Source organism: Drosophila persimilis, unplaced genomic scaffold, assembly GCF_003286085.1.
Source record: "Drosophila persimilis strain 14011-0111.01,24,50 unplaced genomic scaffold, DperRS2 tig00000191-arrow-pilon, whole genome shotgun sequence".
NCBI lineage: Eukaryota > Metazoa > Arthropoda > Insecta > Diptera > Drosophilidae > Drosophila > Drosophila persimilis.
Genome location: NW_020825298.1, coordinates 13286976 through 13307048, shown reverse-complemented (window position 1 = coordinate 13307048; position 20073 = coordinate 13286976). Strand labels below are relative to the sequence as shown.

Below are 20073 nucleotides of genomic sequence, written 5' to 3'. Positions count from 1 at the left end.
GACCCACCAATCATATCGATCCTGCCGCGTGGTGGCGTATGCGGATAATGGTGCAATAGCATTCTACATTTTAGAAACTCAGGAAAAGTACAAACAAATTTATTGTTGTAACTCTCTTTGTATTTTGTATAGGTACATTAATTATGCATCGTTCAAGGTACCATTTGTAAAAATCTATAGATAAACGACTAAGATGAAGCCGTTTGACCAAACCTTCTAGTGCCGCATTTTTCATATAAATACCGTTCGACACCTTCCCAAATGGTCGGCCTTCCCTTCCCTCTGAACACGACGGAACGGCTTTTGGGGCTGCACCTCATAGCAATCATTCCTCCCAGTCTACTATCTGATTCCCAGCATGCCTAGCGGAAGGGAAGACCCACCAATTAAATCGATCTTGCCGCATGGTGCCGTATGTGGATAATGGTGCAATAGCATTCTATATTTTAGAAACTCAGGAAAAGTACAAACAAATTTATTGTTGTAACTCTCTTTGTATTTTGTATAGGTACATTAATTATGCGTCGTTCAAGGTAACATTTGTAAAAATCTATCGGTAAACGACTAAGATGAAGCCGTTTGACCAAACCTTATCGTGCAGCATTTTACCTATAAATACCGTTCGACACCATCCCAAATGGTCGGCTTTCCTTTCCCTCTGAACACGACGGAACGCCTTTTGGGGCTGCACCTCATAGCAATCATTCCTCCCAGTCTACTATCTGATTCCCAGCATGCCTAGCGGAACGGAAGACCCACGAATCAAATCGATCTTGCCGCATGGTGCCGTATGTGGATAATGGTGCAATAGTATTCTATATTTTAGAAAGTCAGGAAAAGTACAAACAAATTTATTGTTGTAACTCTTTTTGTATTTTGTATAGGTACATTAATTATGCGTCGTTCAAGGTACCATTTGTAAAAATCTATAGATAAACGACTAAGATGAAGCCGTTTGACCAAACCTTCTAGTGCCGCATTTTAGCTATAAATACCGTTCGACACGTTCCCATAAGGTCGGCCTTCCCTTCCCTCTGAACACGACGGAATAACTTTTGGGGCTGCACCTCAAAGCAATCATTCCTCCCAGTCTACTATCTGATTCCCAGCATGCCTAGCGGAAGGGAAGACCCACCAATTAAATCGATCTTGCCGCATGGTGCCGTATGTGGATAATGGTGCAATAGCATCCTATATTTTAGAAACTCAGGAAAAGTACAAACAAATTTATTGTTGTAACTCTCTTTGTATTTTGTATAGGTACATTAATTATGCGTCGTTCAAGGTACCATTTGTAAAAATCTATAGATAAACGACTAAGATGAAGCCGTTTGACCAAACCTTCTAGTGCCGCATTTTACCTATAAATACTGTTCGACACCATCCCAAATGGTCGGCTTTCCCTTCCCTCTGAACACGACGGAACGCCTTTTGGGGCTGCACCTCATAGAAATCATTCCTCCCAGTCTCCTATCTGATTCCCAGCATGCCTAGCGGAAGGGAAGACCCACCAATTAAATCGATCTTGCCGCATGGTGCCGTATGTGGATAATGGTGCAATGGCATTCTATATTTTAGAAACTCAGGAAAAGTACAAACAAATTTATTGTTGTAACTCTCTTTGTATTTTGTATAGGTACATTAATTATGCGTCGTTCAAGGTACCATTTGTAAAAATCTATAGATAAACGACTAAGATGAAGCCGTTTGACCAAACCTTCTAGTGCCGCATTTTACCTATAAATACCGTTCGACACCTTCACAAAAGGTCGGCCTTCCCTTCCCTCTGAACACAACGGAACGGCTTTTGGGGCTGCACCTCAAAGCAATCATTCCTCCCAGTCTACTATCTGATTCCCAGCATGCCTAGCGGAACGGAAGACCCACCAATCAAATCGATCTTGCCGCATGGTGCCGTATGTGGATAATGGTGCAATAGCATTCTATATTTTAGAAACTCAGGAAAAGTACAAACAAATTTATTGTTGTAACTCTCTTTGTATTTTGTATAGGTACATTAATTATGCGTCGTTCAAGGTACCATTTGTAAAAATCTATAGATAAACGACTAAGATGAAGCCGTTTGACCAAACCTTCTAGTGCCGCATTTTACCTATAAATACCGTTCGACACCATCCCAAATGGTCGGCCTTCCCTTCGCTCTGAACACGACAAAACGGCTTTTGGGGCTGCACCTCATAGCAATCATTCCTCCCAGTCTACTATCTGATTCCCAGCATGCCTAGCGGAAGGGAAGACCCACCAATCATATCGATCTTGCCGCGTGGTGGCGTATGCGGATAATGGTGCAATAGCATTCTATATTTTAGAAACTCAGGAAATGTACAAACAAATTTATTGTTGTAACTCTCTTTGTATTTTGTATAGGTACATTAATTATGCGTCGTTCAAGGTACCATTTGTAAAAATCTATAGATAAACGACTAAGATGAAGCCGTTTGACCAAACCTTCTAGTGCCGCATTTTACCTATAAATACCGTTCGACACCTTCCCAAAAGGTCGGCCTTCCCTTCCCTCTGAACACAACGGAACGGCTTTTGGGGCTGCACCTCAAAGCAATCATTCCTCCCAGTCTACTATCTGATTCCCAGCATGCCTAGCGGAACGGAAGACCCACCAATCAAATCGATCTTGCCGCATGGTGCCGTATGTGGATAATGGTGCAATAGCATTCTATATTTTAGAAACTCAGGAAAAGTACAAACAAATTTATTGTTGTAACTCTCTTTGTATTTTGTATAGGTACATTAATTATGCGTCGTTCAAGGTAACATTTGTAAAAATCTATCGATAAACGACTAAGATGAAGCCGTTTGACCAAACCTTCTAGTGCCGCATTTTACCTATAAATACCGTTCGACACCATCCCAAAAGGTCGGCTTTCCTTTCCCTCTGAACACGACGGAACGCCTTTTGGGGCTGCACCTCATAGCAATCATTCCTCCCAGTCTACTATCTGATTCCCAGCATGCCTAGCGGAAGGGAAGACCCACCAATTAAATCGATCTTGCCGCATGGTGCCGTATGTGGATAATGGTGCAATAGCATTCTATATTTTAGAAACTCAGGAAAAGTACAAACAAATTTATTGTTGTAACTCTCTTTGTATTTTGTATAGGTACATTAATTATGCGTCGTTCAAGGTACCATTTGTAAAAATCTATAGATAAACGACTAAGATGAAGCCGTTTGACCAAACCTTCTCATGCCGCATTTTACCTATAAATACCGTTCGACACCATCCCAAAAGGTCGGCTTTCCTTTCCCTCTGAACACGACGGAACGCCTTTTGGGGCTGCACCTCATAGCAATCATTCCTCCCAGTCTACTATCTGATTCCCAGCATGCCTAGAGGCACGGAAGACCCACCAATCAAATCGATCTTGCCGCATGGTGCCGTATGTGGATAATGGTGCAATAGCATTCTATATTTTAGAAACTCAGGAAAAGTACAAACAAATTTATTGTTGTAACTCTCTTAGTATTTTGTATAGGTACATTAATTATGCGTCGTTCAAGGTACCATTTGTAAAAATCTATAGATAAACGACAAAGAAGAAGCCGTTTGACCAAACCTTCTAGTGCCGCATTTTTCATATAAATACCGTTCGACACCATCCCAAATGGTCGGCTCTTACTTCGCTCTGAACACGACGGAACGCCTTTTGGGGCTTCACCTCTTAGCAATCATTCCTCCCAGTCTACTATCTGATTCCCAGCATGCCTAGAGGCACGGAAGACCCACCAATCAAATCGATCTTGCCGCATGGTGCCGTATGTGGATAATGGTGCAATAGCATTCTATATTTTAGAAACTCAGGAAAAGTACAAACAAATTTATTGTTGTAACTCTCTTTGTATTTTGTATAGGTACATTAATTATGCGTCGTTCAAGGTACCATTTGTAAAAATCTATAGATAAACGACTAAGAAGAAGCCGTTTGACCAAACCTTCTAGTGCCGCATTTTTCATATAAATACCGTTCGACACCATCCCAAATGGTCGGCTCTTACTTCGCTCTGAACACGACGGAACGCATTTTGGGGCTGCACCTCAAAGCAATCATTCCTCCCAGTCTACTATCTGATTCCCAGCATGCCTAGAGGCACGGAAGACCCACCAATCAAATCGATCTTGCCGCATGGTGCCGTATGTGGATAATGGTGCAATAGCATTCTATATTTTAGAAACTCAGGAAAAGTACAAACAAATTTATTAGTGTAACTCTCTTTGTATTTTGTATAGGTACATTAATTATGCGTCGTTCAAGGTACCATTTGTAAAAATCTATAGATAAACGAACAAATTTATTGTTGTAACTCTTTTTGTATTTTGTATAGGTACATTAATTATGCGTCGTTCAAGGTACCATTTGTAAAAATCTATAGATAAACGACTAAGATGAAGCCGTTTGACCAAACCTTCTAGTACCGCATTTTAGCTATAAATACCGTTCGACACGTTCCCATAAGGTCGGCCTTCCCTTCCCTCTGAACACGACGGAATAACTTTTGGGGCTGCACCTCAAAGCAATCATTCCTCCCAGTCTACTATCTGATTCCCAGCATGCCTAGCGGAAGGGAAGACCCACCAATCATATCGATCTTGCCGCGTGGTGGCGTATGCGGATAATGGTGCAATAGCATTCTATATTTTAGAAACTCAGGAAAAGTACAAACAAATTTATTGTTGTAACTCTCTTTGTATTTTGTATAGGTACATTAATTATGCGTCGTTCAAGGTACCATTTGTAAAAATCTATAGATAAACGACTAAGATGAAGCCGTTTGACCAAACCTTCTAGTGCCGCATTTTACCTATAAATACCGTTCGACACCTTCCCAAAAGGTCGGCCTTCCCTTCCCTCTGAACACAACGGAACGGCTTTTGGGGCTGCACCTCAAAGCAATCATTCCTCCCAGTCTACTATCTGATTCCCAGCATGCCTAGCGGAACGGAAGACCCACCAATCAAATCGATCTTGCCGCATGGTGCCGTATGTGGATAATGGTCCAATAGCATTCTATATTTTAGAAACTCAGGAAAAGTACAAACAAATTTATTGTTGTAACTCTCTTTGTATTTTGTATAGGTACATTAATTATGCGTCGTTCAAGGTAACATTTGTAAAAATCTATAGATAAACGACTAAGATGAAGCCGTTTGACCAAACCTTCTAGTGCCGCATTTTACCTATAAATACCGTTCGACACCATCCCAAAAGGTCGGCTTTCCTTTCCCTCTGAACACGACGGAACGCCTTTTGGGGCTGCACCTCATAGCAATCATTCCTCCCAGTCTACTATCTGATTCCCAGCATGCCTAGCGGAAGGGAAGACCCACCAATTAAATCGATCTTGCCGCATGGTGCCGTATTCTATATTTTAGAAACTCAGGAAAAGTACAAACAAATTTATTGTTGTAACTCTCTTTGTATTTTGTATAGGTACATTAATTATGCGTCGTTCAAGGTACCATTTGTAAAAATCTATAGATAAAGGACTAAGATGAAGCCGTTTGACCAAACCTTCTAGTGCCGCATTTTACCTATAAATACTGTTCGACACCATCCCAAATGGTCGGCTTTCCCTTCCCTCTGAACACGACGGAACGCCTTTTGGGGCTGCACCTCATAGCAATCATTCCTCCCAGTCTCCTATCTGATTTCCAGCATGCCTAGCGGAAGGGAAGACCCACCAATTAAATCGATCTTGCCGCATGGTGCCGTATGTGGATAATGGTGCAATAGCATTCTATATTTTAGAAACTCAGGAAAAGTACAAACAAATTTATTGTTGTAACTCTCTTTGTATTTTGTATAGGTACATTAATTATGCGTCGTTCAAGGTACCATTTGTAAAAATCTATAGATAAACGACTAAGATGAAGCCGTTTGACCAAACCTTCTAGTGCCGCATTTTACCTATAAATACCGTTCGACACCTTCACAAAAGGTCGGCCTTCCCTTCCCTCTGAACACAACGGAACGGCTTTTGGGGCTGCACCTCAAAGCAATCATTCCTCCCAGTCTACTATCTGATTCCCAGCATGCCTAGCGGAACGGAAGACCCACCAATCAAATCGATCTTGCCGCATGGTGCCGTATGCGGATAATGGTGCAATAGCATTCTATATTTTAGAAACTCAGGAAAAGTACAAACTAATTTATTGCTTAAACTCTCTTTGTATTTTGTATAGGTACATTAATTATGCGTCGTTCAAGGTGCCATTTGTAAAAATCTATAGATAAACGACTAAGATGAAGCCGTTTTACCAAACCTTCTAGTGCCGCATTTTACATATAAATACCGTTCGACACCATCCCAAATGGTCGGCCTTCCCTTCCCTCTGAACACGACAGAACGGCTTTTGGGGCTGCACCTCATAGCAATCATTCCTCCCAGTCTACGATCTGATTCCCAGCATGCCTAGCGGAAGGGAAGACCCACCAATCAAATCGATCTTGCCGCGTGGTGGCGTATGCGGATAATGGTGCAATATCATTCTATATTTTAGAAACTCATGAAAAGTACAAACAAATTTATTGTTGTAACTCTCTTTGTATTTTGTATAGGTACATTAATTATGCGTCGTTCAAGGTACCATTTGTAAAAATCTATAGATAAACGACTAAGATGAAGCCGTTTGACCAAACCTTCTAGTGCCGCATTTTACCTATAAATACCGTTCGACACCTTCCCAAAAGGTCGGCCTTCCCTTCCCTCTGAACACAACGGAACGGCTTTTGGGGCTGCACCTCAAAGCAATCATTCCTCCCAGTCTACTATCTGATTCCCAGCATGCCTAGCGGAACGGAAAACCCACCAATCAAATCGATCTTGCCGCATGGTGCCGTATGTGGATAATGGTCCAATAGCATTCTATATTTTAGAAACTCAGGAAAAGTACAAACAACTTTATTGTTGTAACTCTCTTTGTATTTTGTATAGGTACATTAATTATGCGTCGTTCAAGGTAATATTTGTAAAAATCTATCGATAAACGACTAAGATGAAGCCGTTTGACCAAACCTTCTAGTGCCGCATTTTACCTATGAATACCGTTCGACACCATCCCAAAAGGTCGGCTTTCCTTTCCCTCTGAACACGACGAAACGCCTTTTGGGGCTGCACCTCATAGCAATCATTCCTCCCAGTCTACTATCTGATTCCCAGCATGCCTAGCGGAAGGGAAGACCCACCAATTAAATCGATCTTGCCGCATGGTGCCGTATGTGGATAATGGTGCAATAGCATTCTACATTTTTGAAACTCAGGAAAAGTACAAACAAATTTATTGTTGTAACTCTCTTTGTATTTTGTATAGGTACATTAATTATGCGTCGTTCAAGGTACCATTTGTAAAAATGTATAGATAAACGACTAAGATGAAGCCGTTTGACCAAACCTCATGCCGCATTTTACCTATAAATACCGTTCGACACCATCCCAAATGGTCGGCTCTTACTTCGCTCTGAACACGACGGAACGCCTTTTGGGGCTGCACCTCTTAGCAATCATTCCTCCCAGTCTACTTTCTGATTCCCAGCATGCCTAGAGGCACGGAAGACCCACCAATCAAATCGATCTTGCCGCATGGTGCCCTATGTGGATAATGGTGCAATAGCATTCTATATTTTAGAAACTCAGGAAAAGTACAAACAAATTTATTGTTGTAACTCTCTTTGTATTTTGTATAGGTACATTAATTATGCGTCGTTCAAGGTACCATTTGTAAAAATCTATAGATAAACGACTAAGAAGAAGCCGTTTGACCAAACCTTCTAGTGCCGCATTTTTCATATAAATACCGTTCGACACCATCCCAAAAGGTCGGCTCTTACTTCGCTCTGAACACGACGGAACTCCTTTTGGGGCTGCACCTCATAGCAATCTTTCCTCCCAGTCTACTATCTGATTCCCAGCATGCCTAGAGGCACGGAAGACCCACCAATCAAATCGATCTTGCCGCATGGTGCCGTATGTGGATAATGGTGCAATAGCATTCTATATTTTAGAAACTCAGGAAAAGTACAAACAAATTTATTGTTGTAACTCTCTTTGTATTTTGTATAGGTACATTAATTATGCGTCGTTCAAGGTACCATTTGTAAAAATCTATAGATAAACGACTAAGAAGAAGCCGTTTGACCAAACCTTCTAGTGCCGCATTTTTCATATAAATACCGTTCGACACCATCCCAAATGGTCGGCTCTTACTTCGCTCTGAACACGACGGAACGCCTTTTGGGGCTGCACCTCATAGCAATCATTCCTCCCAGTCTACTATCTGATTCCCAGCATGCCTAGAGGCACGGAAGACCCACCAATCAAATCGATCTTGCCGCATGGTGCCGTATGTGGATAATGGTGCAATAGCATTCTATATTTTAGAAACTCAGGAAAAGTACAAACAAATTTATTGTTGTAACTCTCTTTGTATTTTGTATTGGTACATTAATTATGCGTCGTTCAAGGTACCATTTGTAAAAATCTATAGATAAACGACTAAGATGAAGCCGTTTGACCAAACCTTCTAGTGCCGCATTTTACCTATAAATACCGTTCGACACCATCCCAAATGGTCGGCCTTCCCTTCCCTCTGAACACGACGGAACGCCTTTTGGGGCTGCACCTCATAGCAATCATTCCTCCCAGTCCACTATCTGATTCCCAGCAGGCCTAGCGGAAGGGAAGACCCACCAATCAAATCGATCTTGCCGCATGGTGCCGTATGTGGATAATGGTGCAATAGCATTCTATATTTTAGAAACTCAGGAAAAGTACAAACAAATTTATTGTTGTAACTCTCTTTGTATTTTGTATAGGTACATTAATTATGCGTCGTTCAAGGTACCATTTGTAAAAATCTATAGATAAACGACTAAGATGAAGCCGTTTGACCAAACCTTCTAGTGCCGCATTGTACCTATAAATACCGTTCGACACCTTCCCAAATGGTCGGCCTTCACTTCCCTCTGAACACGACGGAACGGCTTTTGGGGCTGCACCTCATAGCAATCATTCCTCCCAGTCTACTATCTGATTCCCAGCAGGCCTAGCGGAAGGGAAGACCCACCAATCAAATCGATCTTGCCGCATGGTGCCGTATGTGGATAATGGTGCAATAGCATTCTATATTTTAGAAACTCAGGAAAAGTACAAACAAATTTATTGTTGTAACTCTCTTTGTATTTTGTATAGGTACATTAATTATGCGTCGTTCAAGGTACCATTTGTAAAAATCTATAGATAAACGACTAAGATGAAGCCGTTTGACCAAACCTTCTAGTGCCGCATTGTACCTATAAATACCGTTCGACACCTTCCCAAATGGTCGGCCTTCCCTTTCCTCTGAACACGATGGAACGGCTTTTGGGGCTGCACCTCATAGCAATCATTCATCCCAGTCTACTATCTGATTCCCAGCAGGCCTAGCGGAAGGGAAGACAACACAGCTAAAACTACATTGTTATTTTCAGACATATATTTTAATTTGGTCACTAAAACTCACCATCATTGGCCATAATCTGACACAAAGCGATGGAACTTTTACCACTTATAGCCCTGCTGAGTCTTATCAACACGATCCTGCCAGATTTCATACGGAACTACCTGAAAGTGTCACGTTTTTGGAAGACTAGCCGAGCGGACGGACGGCTGTGGCAATCCGAGATAGATGCTGCCCGGGAGGAGTTGGAAAATGTGCGCAATGCGGAACATTCGGGGGAGTACGTCAAGGCCATTAAAACTCTGCGCGCGGAACGGAAAGTCGCCGATGCAGAGGCCAAATTCAAGTCGGCCAAAAATATAGACGCCTTCAAGGAGATGGGAATCGATACGGTGGCATATTACGTATCCAAAGTACTGTTGGCCCTGATCCTTATCGTTGTCAGCATCCTGAATCGCAGCACACCCGTGATAGTCATCGACTTGCGCATCAGCCTGGCGCCATTTACGGGCCTCCTGAGTTTTCCCACTGGCGTGTACAATGCCATTTCGGTGCCCGTCTGGGCATTCTCCTGTAATGTTACCTTTCGCTTGATTTACAATATGATAATGAAGCGCGATGCGTGAGTGAAGTGGAATGGATGGACCCAAGGAACCAAAACTGTGCGTTTAAATGCAATGGATATATAGAAGGCGCTCGACATACATTAAATTTTCTGTTATGCTTGGCAAACGCTTCGTAAAGGCCACGATTTAAACCTTAAACCTCTGAAATAAAAGTATTTTCACATAAAAAAAAAAAAAAAAAAAAAAAAAGACCCACCAATCACATTGATCTTGCCGCATGGTGCCGTATGTGGATAATGGTGCAATAGCATTCTATATTTTAGAAACTCAGGAAAAGTACAAACAAATTTATTGTTGTAACTCTCTTTGTATTTTGTATAGGTACATTAATTATGCGTCGTTCAAGGTACCATTTGTAAAAATCTATAGATAAACGACTAAGATGAAGCCGTTTGACCAAACCTTCTAGTGCCGCATTGTACCTATAAATACCGTTCGACACCTTCCCAAATGGTCGGCCTTCCCTTCCCTCTGAACACGATGGAACGGCTTTTGGGGCTGCACCTCATAGCAATCATTCCTCCCAGTCTACTATCTGATTCCCAGCAGGCCTAGCGGAAGGGAAGACCCACCAATCACATCGATCTTGCCGCGTGGTGGCGTATGAGTATAATGGTGCAATAGCATTCTATATTTTAGAAACTCAGGAAAAGTACAAACAAATTTATTGTTGTAACTCTCTTTGTATTTTGTATTGGTACATTAATTATGCGTCGTTCAAGGTACCATTTTTAAAAATCTATAGATAAACGACTAAGATGACGCCGTTTGACCAAACCTTCTAGTGCCGCATTTTACCTATAAATACCGTTCGACACCATCCCAAATGGTCGGCCTTCCCTTCCCTCTGAACACGACGGAACGCCTTTTGGGGCTGCACCTCATAGCAATCATTCCTCCCAGTCTACTATCTGATTCCCAGCATGCCTAGCGGAACGGAAGACCCACCAATCATATCGATATTGCCGCGTGGTGGCGTATGAGTATAATGGTGCAATAGCATTCTATATTTTAGAAACTCAGGAAAAGTACAAACAATTTATTGCTTAAACTCTCTTTGTATTTTGTATAGGTACATTAATTATGCATCGTTCAAGGTACCATTTGTAAAAATCTATAGATAAACGACTAAGATGAAGCCGTTTGACCAAACCTTCTAGTGCCGCATTTTTCATATAAATACCGTTCGACACCTTCCCAAATGGTCGGCCTTCCCTTCCCTCTGAACACGACGGAACGGCTTTTGGGGCGGCACCTCATAGCAATCATTCCTCCCAGTCTACTATCTGATTCCCAGCAGGCCTAGCGGAAGGGAAGACCCACCAATCACATCGATCTTGCCGCATGGTGCCGTATGTGGATAATGGTGCAATAGCATTCTATATTTTAGAAACTCAGGAAAAGTACAAACAAATTTATTGTTGTAACTCTCTTTGTATTTTGTATAGGTACATTAATTATGCGTCGTTCAAGGTACCATTTGTAAAAATCTATAGATAAACGACTAGGATGAAGCCGTTTGACCAAACCTTCTAGTGCCGCATTTTACCTATAAATACCGTTCGACACCTTCCCAAATGGTCGGCCTTCCCTTCTCTCTGAACACGATGGAACGGCTTTTGGGGCTGCACCTCTTAGCAATCATTCCTCCCAGTCTACTATCTGATTCCCAGCAGGCCTAGCGGAAGGGAAGACCCACCAATCACATCGATCTTGCCGCATGGTGCCGTATGTGGATAATGGTGCAATAGCATTCTATATTTTAGAAACTCAGGAAAAGTACAAACAAATTTATTGTTGTAACTCTCTTTGTATTTTGTATAGGTACATTAATTATGCGTCGTTCAAGGTACCATTTGTAAAAATCTATAGATAAACGACTAAGATGAAGCCGTTTGACCAAACCTTCTAGTGCCGCATTGTACCTATAAATACCGTTCGACACCTTCCCAAATGGTTGGCCTTCCCTTCCCTCTGAACACGATGGAACGGCTTTTGGGGCTGCACCTCATAGCAATCATTCCTCCCAGTCTACTATCTGATTCCCAGCAGGCCTAGCGGAAGGGAAGACAACACAGCTAAAACTACATTGTTATTTTCAGACATATATTTTAATTTGGTCACTAAAACTCACCATCATTGGCCATAATCTGACACAAAGCGATGGAACTTTTACCACTTATAGCCCTGCTGAGTCTTATCAACACGATCCTGCCAGATTTCATACGGAACTACCTGAAAGTGTCACGTTTTTGGAAGACTAGCCGAGCGGACGGACGGCTGTGGCAATCCGAGATAGATGCTGCCCGGGAGGAGTTGGAAAATGTGCGCAATGCGGAACATTCGGGGGAGTACGTCAAGGCCATTAAAACTCTGCGCGCGGAACGGAAAGTCGCCGATGCAGAGGCCAAATTCAAGTCGGCCAAAAATATAGACGCCTTCAAGGAGATGGGAATCGATACGGTGGCATATTACGTATCCAAAGTACTGTTGGCCCTGATCCTTATCGTTGTCAGCATCCTGAATCGCAGCACACCCGTGATAGTCATCGACTTGCGCATCAGCCTGGCGCCATTTACGGGCCTCCTGAGTTTTCCCACTGGCGTGTACAATGCCATTTCGGTGCCCGTCTGGGCATTCTCCTGTAATGTTACCTTTCGCTTGATTTACAATATGATAATGAAGCGCGATGCGTGAGTGAAGTGGAATGGATGGACCCAAGGAACCAAAACTGTGCGTTTAAATGCAATGGATATATAGAAGGCGCTCGACATACATTAAATTTTCTGTTATGCTTGGCAAACGCTTCGTAAAGGCCACGATTTAAACCTTAAACCTCTGAAATAAAAGTATTTTCACATAAAAAAAAAAAAAAAAAAAAAAAAAGACCCACCAATCACATTGATCTTGCCGCATGGTGCCGTATGTGGATAATGGTGCAATAGCATTCTATATTTTAGAAACTCAGGAAAAGTACAAACAAATTTATTGTTGTAACTCTCTTTGTATTTTGTATAGGTACATTAATTATGCGTCGTTCAAGGTACCATTTGTAAAAATCTATAGATAAACGACTAAGATGAAGCCGTTTGACCAAACCTTCTAGTGCCGCATTGTACCTATAAATACCGTTCGACACCTTCCCAAATGGTCGGCCTTCCCTTCCCTCTGAACACGACGGAACGGCTTTTGGGGCTGCACCTCATAGCAATCATTCCTCCCAGTCTACTATCTGATTCCCAGCAGGCCTAGCGGAAGGGAAGACCCACCAATCAAATCGATCTTGCCGCATGGTGCCGTATGTGGATAATGGTGCAATAGCATTCTATATTTTAGAAACTCAGGAAAAGTACAAACAAATTTATTGTTGTAACTCTCTTTGTATTTTGTATAGGTACATTAATTATGCGTCGTTCAAGGTACCATTTGTAAAAATCTATAGATAAACGACTAAGATGAAGCCGTTTGACCAAACCTTCTAGTGCCGCATTGTACCTATAAATACCGTTCGACACCTTCCCAAATGGTCGGCCTTCCCTTCCCTCTGAACACGATGGAACGGCTTTTGGGGCTGCACCTCATAGCAATCATTCCTCCCAGTCTACTATCTGATTCCCAGCAGGCCTAGCGGAAGGGAAGACCCACCAATCACATCGATCTTGCCGCATGGTGCCGTATGTGGATAATGGTGCAATAGCATTCTATATTTTAGAAACTCAGGAAAAGTACAAACAAATTTATTGTTGTAACTCTCTTTGTATTTTGTATAGGTACATTAATTATGCGTCGTTCAAGGTACCATTTGTAAAAATCTATAGATAAACGACTAAGATGAAGCCGTTTGACCAAACCTTCTAGTGCCGCATTTTACCTATAAATACCGTTCGACACCATCCCAAATGGTCGGCCTTCCCTTCCCTCTGAACACGACGGAACGCCTTTTGGGGCTGCACCTCATAGCAATCATTCCTCCCAGTCTACTATCTGACTCCCAGCATGCCTAGCGGAACGGAAGACCCACCAATCATATCGATATTGCCGCGTGGTGGCGTATGAGTATAATGGTGCAATAGCATTCTATATTTTAGAAACTCAGGAAAAGTACAAACAAATTTATTGTTGTAACTCTCTTTGTATTTTGTATAGGTACATTAATTATGCGTCGTTCAAGGTACCATTTGTAAAAATCTATAGATAAACGACTAAGATGAAGCCGTTTGACCAAACCTTCTAGTGCCGCATTGTACCTATAAATACCGTTCGACACCTTCCCAAATGGTCGGCTTTCCTTCCCTCTGAACACGACGGAACGGCTTTTGGGGCTGCACCTCATAGCAATCATTCCTCCCAGTCTACTATCTGATTCCCAGCAGGCCTAGCGGAAGGGAAGACCCACCAATCAAATCGATCTTGCCGCATGGTGCCGTATGTGGATAATGGTGCAATAGCATTCTATATTTTAGAAACTCAGGAAAAGTACAAACAAATTTATTGTTGTAACTCTCTTTGTATTTTGTATAGGTACATTAATTATGCGTCGTTCAAGGTACCATTTGTAAAAATCTATAGATAAACGACTAAGATGAAGCCGTTTGACCAAACCTCATGCCGCATTTTACCTATAAATACCGTTCGACACCATCCCAAATGGTCGGCTCTTACTTCGCTCTGAACACGACGGAACGCCTTTTGGGGCTGCACCTCTTAGCAATCATTCCTCCCAGTCTACTTTCTGATTCCCAGCATGCCTAGAGGCACGGAAGACCCACCAATCAAATCGATCTTGCCGCATGGTGCCCTATGTGGATAATGGTGCAATAGCATTCTATATTTTAGAAACTCAGGAAAAGTACAAACAAATTTATTGTTGTAACTCTCTTTGTATTTTGTATAGGTACATTAATTATGCGTCGTTCAAGGTACCATTTGTAAAAATCTATAGATAAACGACTAAGAAGAAGCCGTTTGACCAAACCTTCTAGTGCCGCATTTTTCATATAAATACCGTTCGACACCATCCCAAAAGGTCGGCTCTTACTTCGCTCTGAACACGACGGAACGCCTTTTGGGGCTGCACCTCTTAGCAATCATTCCTCCCAGTCTACTTTCTGATTCCCAGCATGCCTAGAGGCACGGAAGACCCACCAATCAAATCGATCTTGCCGCATGGTGCCCTATGTGGATAATGGTGCAATAGCATTCTATATTTTAGAAACTCAGGAAAAGTACAAACAAATTTATTGTTGTAACTTTCTTTGTATTTTGTATAGGTACATTAATTATGCGTCGTTCAAGGTACCATTTGTAAAAATCTATAGATAAACGACTAAGATGAAGCCGTTTGACCAAACCTTCTAGTGCCGCATTGTACCTATAAATACCGTTCGACACCTTCCCAAATGGTCGGCCTTCCCTTCCCTCTGAACACGATGGAACGGCTTTTGGGGCTGCACCTCATAGCAATCATTCCTCCCAGTCTACTATCTGATTCCCAGCAGGCCTAGCGGAAGGGAAGACCCACCAATCACATCGATCTTGCCGCATGGTGCCGTATGTGAATAATGGTGCGATAGCATTCTATATTTTAGAAACTCAGGAAAAGTACAAACAAATTTATTGTTGTAACTCTCTTTGTATTTTGTATAGGTACATTAATTATGCGTCGTTCAAGGTACCATTTGTAAAAATCTATAGATAAACGACTAAGAAGAAGCCGTTTGACCAAACCTTCTAGTGCCGCATTGTACCTATAAATACCGTTCGACACCTTCCCAAATGGTCGGCCTTCCCTTCCCTCTGAACACGATGGAACGGCTTTTGGGGCTGCACCTCATAGCAATCATTCCTCCCAGTCTACTATCTGATTCCCAGCAGGCCTAGCGGAAGGGAAGACCCACCAATCACATCGATCTTGCCGCATGGTGCCGTATGTGGATAATGGTGCAATAGCATTCTATATTTTAGAAACTCAGGAAAAGTACAAACAAATTTATTGTTGTAACTCTCTTTGTATTTTGTATAGGTACATTAATTATGCGTCGTTCAAGGTACCATTTGTAAAAATCTATAGATAAACGACTAAGATGAAGCCGTTTGACCAAACCTTCTAGTGCCGCATTGTACCTATAAATACCGTTCGACACCTTCCCAAATGGTCGGCCTTCCCTTCCCTCTGAACACGATGGAACGGCTTTTGGGGCTGCACCTCATAGCAATCATTCCTCCCAGTCTACTATCTGATTCCCAGCAGGCCTAGCGGAAGGGAAGACCCACCAATCATATCGATCTTGCCGCGTGGTGGCATATGCGGATAATGGTGCAATAGCATTCTATATGTTTCCGTATGTAGCTTGGTGGCTTTACCAATCATCCTCTATAGAGTGGTTGTAACACTAAAAAGAAAACTTATCGTAACTAACTAAGGCGAGCTCAACGCATGGCTGAGCTATGCGCTACTGGCGGGCAATGCACTACCCCAGGTGAAGCCCTGAATACCGTGTAGGAACACTTTCCGCACTCAGAATGAGAGAAGCCTGACTGTGGAAAACATCCGCGTTTGGACCAGATTTGATTGCCATAATACAACTATAATCCTAATGCACAGGTATTTCATTTCCAACGCTTTTTAAAGTCGTCAAAAGCCGTCCCAAGTGAAGTTTAGCACGTGTAGAGTTTTGTAAGTCACTCCATATGTTATTATATATTTTTAATTATCCCGCTTATTCCATAGGGCCGGGTTAACCCCAATTTCGCTTAACTATGTTACGCAGCCATTATTTTGCAACAATGAACCAATACACTTGTACTAACAGCCAACGTAATTGAACGCGTATCAATTGTAATTGGCTAATATCGATAAACTCTTACGATGTGGATTATTTTTTGAATCCTTGGTAATTATTATACTTTTGGTCAATTTACATTACAGCATTACATACAATTTATATTATTTATTATATATGCATATATTATGCCCAAATATTAGAAAGATCCCATACTTTTATTAGTCTATCTTGGCCAACCGTTAAAAGAAGTTTCCGGTCCTCATCAAGATCCATATGAACGATTGAGTGTTTTACATCATTAAATGAAGCCAAGGAAGGTCGATCTACGGTTTGAAGTTGTTTGTAACAAGGATCACAGCACCGCACATCAAACTCAAAGCCCATTATTGGTATATTAATGCGATTAGTCGAGCAATTATCGCATACAGCTTTACCGCAATGTCGGCAATGATGCTGTCGAATTCCTTTCGGTTAGATAAAAACGTTTTTTTAATAAAAAATGGTTTGTAAACGTTTAGATATACGTATACCTAGTTGTTTTTGGTCCATCATTGAGCGGAAATTCCAAAAAAAAGGCCGTGAACATAGCTGACAGTTGTTTGAATCGACCCATCCTGGAACTTCTTTCCGCATTGCATTCATTTCCCAAAAAACTACCACTGAATCTTCCCCACAGCTTATTAATTGTTGAGTTTGATTAGCATAAGCAAGGGCCGAAACTTTGTTACTAGAAAATTGGTAAAAGTTATGTATGTATACGTGTCACATTAATAAAATTAAGCTACTTGTACCTATGTCCTTGCAATTCGTATATGGTGCCTCGTTTTCCACCGACATCCCAAACTATCACTGACTGGTCGCATGCACCGCTAAAGAGTAGCTGTGGACCTTCTACCCACCTCAAACATCGAATTTCGGCTAAAAGGGAGGGTTTAAATTGAGCTCTGCAATATATTTGTATGAGTTTATTTAACTGACAGTTACTTACCAGTATGGCCTTTAAATGTAGTGATAAGTTGTACCCCTTGCACATCGCATCGAAGCATTGTTATTTGACCAGCATGGTCGCCAATAAAGGCATATTTTGCCAGTGCATCAAACCTAAAAAAATATTTAAGTAATTTAATTACTAAAGATTGACAAAAATTTTGCCTATTTACTAATTTATGCACTTTTTCTGAGCACAATAAGGGAATTTAAGCAGCAAAAAGTAAAAACTTTCTCTATCGTTTGCCGACGAGCTGAAAAAGTTGCAATATAATTTTAAAAAATTTGAAAGAAAGCATGCAGACTGCACATTATAGAAGTTCTTTTAAGTCCTATTGGATGGAGTAAATTGACATATAGTTGAAAAGTTGTAGAAATCCAAGAAAAGAAGCCGTTTACTGTTCATTTAATAAATGCACGCGATGCGGTCACGTCTCTGGCAACTGTCGAATCAATTTCAAACGCCGCCTCCCGCAGTTTACGACTTACAATGCAAAGTAGGTCAAAGTAATATCGTCGAAAGTCAAAAAGATATCTTCTTCGTGTTTTTTCATACATGTAAATACGTCTAATGTAAATCATAGAATTCTTTTTAAATAAACATTTTTGTTTTTTATTTTTAAATGTTTTTTTTTAATACAAAAAAAAAGAAAGCTTCAAATTGTTCCCTAATAATAATAGTAGTAAAAAATATTAAAAAAAGACGCACAACCTCTGAAAAAAAAAAAAAATATATATATATACAATATCACAGCAGTCTGGATACAAAATTTGGGACGGACAGACACACATGGCTTTATCGGCTCGGCTTTTGATGCTGGTCAAGAATATATTTACTTTGAACGGGGGCGTAGCGTAGAGACTGAAAAATTTATTTGTTCCTTCTGACTATAATAATGATCCAATCTAAATTTGAACGATTTTGCGACCATTGGAATGCATTGGACATTGGACCATCGTGATTAAATAAAAGGCCACTGGAAAAATCGACAAATTACTATAATTATATAGCTCACTAAAAGCTAAGTGTGACAATTTTACCCTTTGTTCGACTATTTAAGACCTTTTTAATGTAATAAATGTAAATCAGCAGCAAACTTTAAGCCGTGCTAATACTTAAATTCGTCATCTTAGGTATTAATATTAATAAAAAGCTTATAGCTTTAATTATTCTTAAATATATATTAAGAACATACATATAATTTGATAAGAATTAATCTGCTTTTAAACGATGCAGTGGCTCTGCCTTGCAGCATGTGGGCGTGTGAAGAAACAATCTCTATCTCACTCATGCATACATGCCAATGTTTACGTTCTAAATGAATATGCTGCACAAATCATAACCATGAGTCATTACTTGTGAGAAAACACAATTGAATTCTGTTCTGAAATTTCTGCAGCGTGAACAAAAAGCGTGCAGACTCACAGATATCTATGATGCACATAAAGCCACTGCATCGCTCAAAAACCAGCTTTATACTTACTGAAGTGCAGTACATGGTGTCTCAAAATTATATCCGCCCACTCGTTTACCACTTTTAGTACAATGGTAAGCGAACTGCTTATCCTTTCCGGCAGATAAAATCCAATTGTGAGTTTGGGTAAATACAACTGCGACGACTCGAGCCTGATGCGACAGATAATCCCGTATGAAAGATAAACGGTTGCAGTCTTCAGAGAGCATGTATTGAGTCACTGTTCCATTTTCTTGACCAACGTACAACTGACGGAATTCTTGGAAATACTCTACGGCCGTGCATCCAGAAGGCATATATTGGCAAATACTTGGCCAATACTGCCCAGAATCTCGTTTGAGCCATACACGAATAGTTCTGAAAAATAAGTAATCATGAATAAAAACTAATTTTTCTTTGATATTATATATCGGATATTCGCACTTGTCATCTGAGACGCTTATCACTCCATTTTCTCCTGGTATTAAAATTGCAGCGTTAACATCATCCGCGCTACCATCCAGTTTACTAAGCAACTCCGGTTTCTTTGACGTGTTAAAACGATCGTTACAGCTCCGCTGAGCTGGTTTAATCTCGGCAGCCATTATATTAAAAGTATAAAACGTCCTCAATATAATTGTTTACTTGCAGAAAACGTTTATCGAAATGTTTAACCATTGATGTGTGAAACACAATCGATTATACCTTAATAAATATTACATTCGACAGTTTATAGCAATGAACGAAA

General features: G+C 41.0%; 3 protein-coding genes across 3 annotated transcripts; 2 read left to right on the top strand and 1 right to left on the bottom strand.

The window, feature by feature from the left end:
• The first annotated feature begins 9500 nt into the window (after nucleotides 1-9500).
• LOC6602468 (tail-anchored protein insertion receptor WRB) lies at nucleotides 9501-10216 on the top strand. Its single transcript, XM_002027494.2, has one exon. The coding sequence runs from the start codon at nucleotides 9566-9568 to the stop codon at nucleotides 10097-10099; it is 534 nt and encodes a 177-aa protein (XP_002027530.1). The 5' UTR covers nucleotides 9501-9565; the 3' UTR covers nucleotides 10100-10216.
• Nucleotides 10217-12192: 1976 nt separating this feature from the next.
• On the top strand, nucleotides 12193-12913 carry LOC113565723 (tail-anchored protein insertion receptor WRB-like). The gene has a single exon (XM_026988692.1). It carries the CDS (start codon nucleotides 12263-12265, stop codon nucleotides 12794-12796), a length of 534 nt encoding a protein of 177 aa, XP_026844493.1. The 5' UTR covers nucleotides 12193-12262; the 3' UTR covers nucleotides 12797-12913.
• Nucleotides 12914-17034: 4121 nt separating this feature from the next.
• On the bottom strand, nucleotides 17035-19957 carry LOC6588728 (WD repeat and FYVE domain-containing protein 2). Its single transcript, XM_002014334.2, has 6 exons — nucleotides 19770-19957; nucleotides 19356-19703; nucleotides 17873-17985; nucleotides 17676-17802; nucleotides 17415-17611; nucleotides 17035-17348 (listed from the first exon to the last, which is right to left on the bottom strand). The coding sequence occupies exons 1-6, from the start codon at nucleotides 19928-19930 to the stop codon at nucleotides 17068-17070; spliced, it is 1227 nt and encodes a 408-aa protein (XP_002014370.1). The 5' UTR covers nucleotides 19931-19957; the 3' UTR covers nucleotides 17035-17067.
• Nucleotides 19958-20073: the final 116 nt, after the last annotated feature.

Coding starts and splice junctions, on each gene's coding strand:
- LOC6602468 (XM_002027494.2), top strand. CDS start 9,566: ATGGAACTTTTACCACTTATAGCCCTGCTGAGTCTTATCAACACGATC.
- LOC113565723 (XM_026988692.1), top strand. CDS start 12,263: ATGGAACTTTTACCACTTATAGCCCTGCTGAGTCTTATCAACACGATC.
- LOC6588728 (XM_002014334.2), bottom strand. CDS start 19,930: ATGGCTGCCGAGATTAAACCAGCTCAGCGGAGCTGTAACGATCGTTTT. Junction 17,803..17,872: donor TACATTTAAAGGCCATACTG/GTAAGTAACTGT, acceptor CCTCCCTTTTAG/CCGAAATTCGATGTTTGAGG. Junction 17,349..17,414: donor GATGGACCAAAAACAACTAG/GTATACGTATAT, acceptor TCTAACCGAAAG/GAATTCGACAGCATCATTGC.